The sequence below is a fragment of the Panulirus ornatus genome, chromosome 46 (assembly GCF_036320965.1).
Source record: "Panulirus ornatus isolate Po-2019 chromosome 46, ASM3632096v1, whole genome shotgun sequence".
NCBI lineage: Eukaryota > Metazoa > Arthropoda > Malacostraca > Decapoda > Palinuridae > Panulirus > Panulirus ornatus.
In genome coordinates, this window is record NC_092269.1 from 30,518,343 (window position 1) to 30,525,842 (window position 7,500).

The window sequence follows — 7,500 nt, forward strand, 5'->3', positions numbered from 1 at the left end:
CGTGAAGGCTTGGGGAGTAGGATTACATTATCACATTGATATTAATTCTATCATTTTTTTTTCATCAATATTAATACCTACTTTCTCATTATATTATTATCAATTATCTTCATTATAAATGTCAAGGGGACACATTTACTCGATAAATACTTCCATTATCTACACCCTAAAACTGATAAGGTAATTCCCATGATAACAATTTGCAATCTAATCCCACGACCAGAGCTGCGTTATATCTCGATACAGTTTTCGCTGATATCATATCTACTTAATCTATCGTGGCCGAGATTATCATCTAAATAGATTGGGTTGTGGGGGGTTCTGGTTGGCCTAAGATAAGAGATGTCTGGTTGGGTTACAAATGCAGGTAACAGGAAATGTTCATAGCCTATCTACTTCCTTCAGTCTTATCTGTATATATATATATATATATATATATATATATATATATATATATATATATATATATATATATACATATATATATTCATCCATACATCTGTCTGTATCTTTAAGACCCAGTATATCTTGTATACTATACCTTCACACATATACATTTGTGTGTGCACACCAGTGCATGCAATACATACAATACATACATGTATATGAATACATACTCCCATAGAAATACTCCTACATACACACACAACATATCTGTTAATGTTCCTATATACAGATATGTTTAGGTACATACATACAGACATACAAACTCACGTACATATGTATCATTTGCCAATATACAGATATGTCTATATACATACATGCATACACACATACATATGTACATATTTGGTAAATAACTGTAATTAAGGCAGTAATGGTAAGTCATTTACAGTACTCTTAAGGCATTATCTTCAGGGGAAGTACAAGAAAGCACATTCAATTATATATATATATATATATATATATATATATATATATATATATTATATATATATATATATATTATTCATCACTTATGTAGATTCTTCATTTTGTATACACCGACCAGGCAGATCACTTACATACAGATCTGTGATCATACAGCCTTCAAATTTGACTCGCACTGACGATTTCATATAACCAATGATTATTTTGAGTGATTACTTCCATCACCTTGTGGGAATGGCAACAATTTGATGACTTGATTATATTATTACACTTTTCCTTATTCATGTGATATTATTCAATACATGAGACATATTCATGTTACCTTTTGTCTTGAATTACTTTTTAGGGATGTGAAAGTATGACACCATTTTTTTTCTCTCATACACATCAATTCAATTCTCTCCATGCAAATCTTTCAGGGATTTTCTTGTAGTGTGTGTGTGTGTGTGTGTGTGTGTGTGCATGTATGATGTGTGTGTGCATGTATGGTGTGTGTGTGTGTGTGTGTGTGTGTGTGTGTGTGTGTGTGTGTGTGTGTGTGTATCGGGCAGGTTAAGACATATTACTTCGGGTTCTGTGTCATGTTACCGTAACCTAAGTCACATATTGCCCTTGTCAACTTACAGACTTTCGCTCTTACTACCGTCAGGTGATCAAGTTGGATGTCTAGTTTCATTCCTAAGTTTAGTTTAAGATACGTCAGTAGTGTCCTAGATGCTAGTTTTGGTGTCAGCTTAGCTTTCAAAGCTTTTTCTGTTGTTACTGATATCACTTATGTCTCGTTTATTTTCTGACTAGATTTTAAGTCACCGTCGCCAAGCTAAGCTTCAAGTAACTGTTGGTTATCAAGCTTCAAGAACAGTGCTTCCCGGGGCCATAGTATACGAATTCGTTGCCATCCACTTCCAAACTCTCCTTTGGCCGTCTTGTTATAGATCCACCGAGACATTAAGCCTAGCTATAGATGGGTTTTTCCCTCCTCGAGACGACCCCGTGGATCCTTCAGTTTGTGTTCCCCACCTTCAGCACTACTGCACGTGGTTTTGCCACGTGCCAACACACGTTACGACAGACTCTACGTCCCCATTCGTCCCACAGCACGAAAGATGTCGCGACGCCTAATCGGCCTCCAAGACGAAGCTGACTTCAAAGTCTTGCATGAGGCTGACCGGGCGCCCAGACCGCCCTCAGACAGGGGTTCCTCTTCGTGATCCGTCGCTGTATATGTGCGAGATGTTGTCCATCATCTGCACCTCGTCCCTCGCTAGGTATCGGATGTCGGAGTCGTCCGGTAACTTGTCCTGGCGTCGAGCCTCCTGACGTAGAGGAACACCGCCACGGCCGTAAGGATGACGCCCAGCACTACCAGGAGGGCGATGACGCCCTTGATGCCCCTAGACATAGTAGGGGTTCCGCTTACAGTCTCGTTTTTCTGGGACTGGACCTCCTTCACTCCTTCCCCGAAGCTCTCAGAGGACACTTCGGGGATTACGGAGCTTAGATCTGTAGCTGAGACTTGGGGCGTCGTGTTCTTCCACGTCAGCGTCCACGACTCTATCGGTCCTGAGGTCGTCGAAGTATCCGTCAGGCCAGTGGTCGTTATCCCCTCGTCTGCAGTCGTCCTCTTGACTGGTATCCCATCCTGCGTCGTGCTTGCGACGGTCGTCGACGTCGTCAGGGTAGCGGTTCGTGTCGTTGTGACTTCCGTGGTGTCTGTGGTCGACAGGTCTTCCGTCGTCTTGGGTCCGCTGGATGTTGTGGTGGTTCCTTCCGTCGACGTCGTAACTTCCTGCTCATTGGCATCGGCCGGGGTGGACTGCGTGGCCATCGTTGTGTTCAATTCCCCTGTTGCTGCCGGCGAGACATCGGTGGCGTTTGTCGTGTCGGGTCCGCTTGTTTCCACGGACGTCCTCAAGATGGCGTCCGTTGTCTGCGTCGTGGCCTGTGTTGTGGTGGTGGTCGTCGTGTTTGCCTCTCCCTCGGCGACCGACGCCGTGAGAGGAGACGTTATGGTGGTGGTGGTGGTGGTTGGCTTCGGCGTCCGCTGCTCCAGCGTCGTCTCCGTCGACGCCGTCAAGATTATGAGCGTCCGGGGCGTGACGGAAAGCGTCGTCTCGATGGGGTAGGTGACGGGACGTGACGGAGTCGAAGGAGATGTCTCAACCGAGCCTTCAAGCGTGGTCGGAGAGGAGGAGGCTCCTCCTTCTTCCTGTCCTCCTCCTCCTCCTCCTCCTCCTTCAGCGTCCGTGGCGTTCGAGAAGATGTTCTCATCTTCAGTGGCGTTCGATGGGCCTACTGTGGTCACCGCTACTGCTGACGGAGGCACCGTCGGCTCAGCGCCTCCTCCGCTGGACTCCGTTGAGACGGAGGGAGTAGCCTCCTGACGCGTCGTCGTCAACTGAGGGTAGACAGTTGACAGGGAGGTGGTGACAGGCGGGGGGGTGGACAGATCTGAAACAGAAGGAATGGATTGACGACAAGAGTATCCTAGTGACAGAATATCGCACGCAGCACGGGCGGAAATGGACAACAGAGGGAAACCAATTGACGGAAAGTAATAAAAGTAATCAAATATTGAAACAAAGGCAGAATGTAGTTGGCCACAAAAAGGCACCAGATACAGAATAAAAGTCGCGCGCAGTAAAAAAAGAAAGAAAAAAGAAAATATCAAATAAAGAATTGTCTTTACAGTGTTACACTGAACTATGTCATCGTAGGGTGATTACGTAATGTATTTCAATCTCATGACCACGACGGAACTACCTTGGGCACGACGGAACGACCCTTGGGCACGACGGAGCGACTCATTGGCACGACGGAACGACCCTTGATCACGACGGTACGACCGTTGGGCACGACGGAACGACTCATTGGCACGACGGAACGACTCATTGGCACGACGGAACGACCCTTGGGCACGACGGGACGACCCTTGGGTACAATGGAATGACCCTTGGGCACGACGGGACGACCCTTGGGCACGACGGGACGACCTTTGGGCATGACGGGATGACCCTTGAGTGGCATTGCTCGGCCTTCGACCTAACCCTCAAGGTTCGAGTCAAAGACAAGGGTCGTACCGCTGTGTTCAAGCGTCGTTCCGTCGTGTTCAAAGTTCATGACGTTGTGTTCAAGCGTCGTGCTCGCCATGTTCAAGAGAGGTACCGACGTGTTAAACGTCGTACCGTAGTGCTCAAGGGTCGTACAGTCGTGCTCAAGGGTCGTACCGTCATGCTCAAGCTGTCGTACCGTCGTGCACAAGTGTCGTACCGTCGTGCTCAAGTGTCGTACCGTCATGCTCGAGGGTACATTGCCATCAAACCAAGTCTTTTTCACTGTCTATCAACATTGTATGAGAGAGAGAGAGAGAGAGAGAGAGAGAGAGAGAGAGAGAGAGAGAGTTAGAGAAATTTATACAAAATGGTTTTTGATTAATTTTTCTCTTTTCCCTGCCATCTCCACCTCGTGAACTCAAATTTATGGGAATTTTGAACCGATCATTTCTTATTCTTTTAATTCCTCATACCTTCGAAGGTCTTGATAAACCCCGTGTGTCATTAATCTTAACTCGAATGTATATATATATATATATATATATATATATATATATATATATATATATATATATATATATATATATATCTTTCATACTATTCGCCATTTCCCGCACTAGCGAGGTAGCGTTAAGAACAAAGGACTGGGCCTTTGAGGGAATATCCTCACCTGGCCCCCTTCTCTGTTCCTTCTTTTGGAAAAAAAAAAAAAAAAATATATATATATATATATATATATATATATATATATATATATATATATATATATATATATAATATAAAACCAAAAAATGATTATTTCCCCCTTCCCCTCGCTTCCCCTCCCCTCCCATCCCCTCCCCTTCCCTCCCCTCCCCTCCCCTCCCCTCCCCTCCCCTCCCCTCCCCTCCCCCCCTACTGAGGGGGGTGGGGTTGGTTTGACAGCCTCTTCCCCCGACCCACAACTCATCTGGGACGTAGGGCCGGAAGCCCCACAGTTCCCCTGTGGGAAACGGGTCTTTTGAAGGGGAGAAAATTATAAGGAGAATAAAAAAGAAAAAAAAAGGGGGGGGCCAGGGAAGGGAAGGCAACAGCCACGTTACATAACTTTCTCTCCTTTTTTTTAATGGAGTTTATGAGGGTCATATGTCCAGTCCAGGACCTCATGAATGAGGCTGACTGTCATGGGGCTCCTCCTCGCCAAGGGCCTCTCGCCCGTGCGTGCGTGCAAGCGCTCAAGCGTGAGTTGCGTGCGTGCAAGCGCTCAGGCGTGAGTTGCGTGCGTGCAAGCGCTCAGGCGTGAGTTGCGTGCGTGCAAGCGCTCAGGCGTGAGTTGCGTGCGTGCAAGCGCTCAGGCGTGAGTTGCGTGCGTGCAAGCGCTCAGGCGTGAGTTGCGTGCGTGCAAGCGCTCAAGCGTGAGTTGCGTGCGTGCAAGCGCTCAAGCGTGAGTTGCGTGCGTGCAAGCGCTCAAGCGTGAGTTGCGTGCGTGCAAGCGCTCAAGCGTGAGTTGCGTGCGTGCAAGCACTCAGGCGTGAGTTGCGTGCGTGCAAGCGCTCAGGCGTGAGTTGCGTGCGTGCAAGCGCTCAGGCGTGAGTTGCGTGCGTGCAAGCGCTCAGGCGTGAGTTGCGTGCGTGCAAGCGCTCAGGCGTGAGTTGCGTGCGTGCAAGCGCTCAGGCGTGAGTTGCGTGCGTGCAAGCGCTCAGGCGTGAGTTGCGTGCGTGCAAGCGCTCAAGCGTGAGTTGCGTGCGTGCAAGCGCTCAGGCGTGAGTTGCGTGCGTGCAAGCGCTCAAGCGTGAGTTGCGTGCGTGCAAGCGCTCAGGCGTGAGTTGCGTGCGTGCAAGCGCTCAGGCGTGAGTTGCGTGCGTGCAAGCGCTCAGGCGTGAGTTGCGTGCGTGCAAGCGCTCAGGCGTGAGTTGCGTGCGTGCAAGCGCTCAGGCGTGAGTTGCGTGCGTGCAAGCGCTCAGGCGTGAGTTGCGTGCGTGCAAGCGCTCAAGCGTGAGTTGCGTGCGTGCAAGCGCTCAGGCGTGAGTTGCGTGCGTGCAAGCGCTCAAGCGTGAGTTGCGTGCGTGCAAGCGCTCAGGCGTGAGTTGCGTGCGTGCAAGCGCTCAGGCGTGAGTTGCGTGCGTGCAAGCGCTCAGGCGTGAATTGCGTGCGTGCAAGCGCTCAGGCGTGAGTTGCGTGCGTGCAAGCGCTCAGGCGTGAATTGCGTGCGTGCAAGCGCTCAGGCGTGAGTTGCGTGCGTGCAAGCGCTCAAGCGTGAGTTGCGTGCGTGCAAGCGCTCAGGCGTTAGTTGCGTGCGTGCAAGCGCTCAAGCGTGAGTTGCGTGCGTGCAAGCGCTCAGGCGTGAGTTGCGTGCGTGCGTGCAAGCGCTCAAGCGCGAGTTCACATTCTCAAGCGGTTGTTTTCAAGCGGTGGGCCAACGCTGTGACGTCATTACGTTGAAAGGGGGGGAAGGGGTTGTGCGCGTGCGCTTCAGCATCCCACCGAATGGAGGTGTGGACCTGACCAGTTTGGTAATAGATGATTGCCTGTTGCTGACCAATTTGGTAATAGATGGTTGCCTATTAGCATAGGAGCCATAGTCAAAACTCCTGGCTGTCTATCAATCTATCAGTCTTGATAAAACTGATTTACTGAGAAGAAAATAATCCCGAAAAGAAAATAATCCACAATTTTAATGTAATTGTCAATTAATGGAGCCAGATTAGCAGGGGATAGACTGATAGATAGATAGAGTGTTTGATGGCGAGCGATAGACAGATAGATAATTGGATGTATGAAGCGAGATTAGCAGGGGATAGATAGATAGATAGATAGAGTGTTTGATGGCGAGCGATAGACGGATAGATAATTGGATGTATGAAGTGAGATTAGCAGGGGATAGATAGATAGATAGATAGATAGAGTGTTTGATGGCGAGCGATAGACGGATAGATAATTAGATGTATGGATGGATAGATAGATGACGGATACACACGAGAAGAATAGACAAGCTGTTGGACACGTGGATAGATGAAAAGTAGATAAGCCGATAGACGATGAGAAATAGACATATGGATAGACAGATAGACGATGGCAGATGACACAGCAGATATGTAGAGAAGACATAGAAAATAAATTGGAAGGCGAATAGACTAGACTGGAGATTTATTCCCAGAAGAAATAAATTGAAAAGGCAAATAAACAAAGACGGGAGATTTATTCCCCCCCAAAAAATAGATTGAAAAGGCAAATAGAATACACGGGAGATTTATTCCCGGGAAAAATAAATTGGAAAGGTAAACAGAACGCACGAAAGATTTATTCCCCAGAAACATAAATTGAAAAGGCAAATAGAATACACGAGAGATTTATTCCCAGAAGAAATTAATCAAAGGCAAATAGAATACACGGGGGATTTCCTAGAAAAAGATAAATTGAAAAGGCAAATAGAATACACAGGAGATTTATTCTTAGAAGAAATGAATTAATAAGGCAAATAGAATACAGGGGAGATTTATTCCTCCAGAAGAAATAAATTGAAAAGTCCAATAGAATACAGGGGAGATTTATTCCCCCAGAAGAAATAAATTGAAAAGTCCAATAGAATACAGGGGAG

At 47.3% G+C, this 7,500-nt stretch overlaps 1 protein-coding gene across 3 annotated transcripts in view; it reads right to left on the bottom strand.

Moving 5' to 3' along the window:
• Positions 1 to 1,303: 1,303 nt before the first annotated feature.
• Positions 1,304 to 7,500, bottom strand: part of LOC139763181 (uncharacterized) — a 155,398-nt gene continuing 149,201 nt past the window's right edge. For all 3 annotated transcript variants that reach the window (XM_071688900.1, XM_071688899.1, XM_071688901.1), the window contains exon 10: positions 1,304 to 3,321. In XM_071688900.1, the coding sequence (XP_071545001.1) occupies positions 2,135 to 3,321 (1,187 nt within the window). In that variant the 3' untranslated portion in view covers positions 1,304 to 2,134. The remainder of the gene's footprint in view (positions 3,322 to 7,500) is intronic.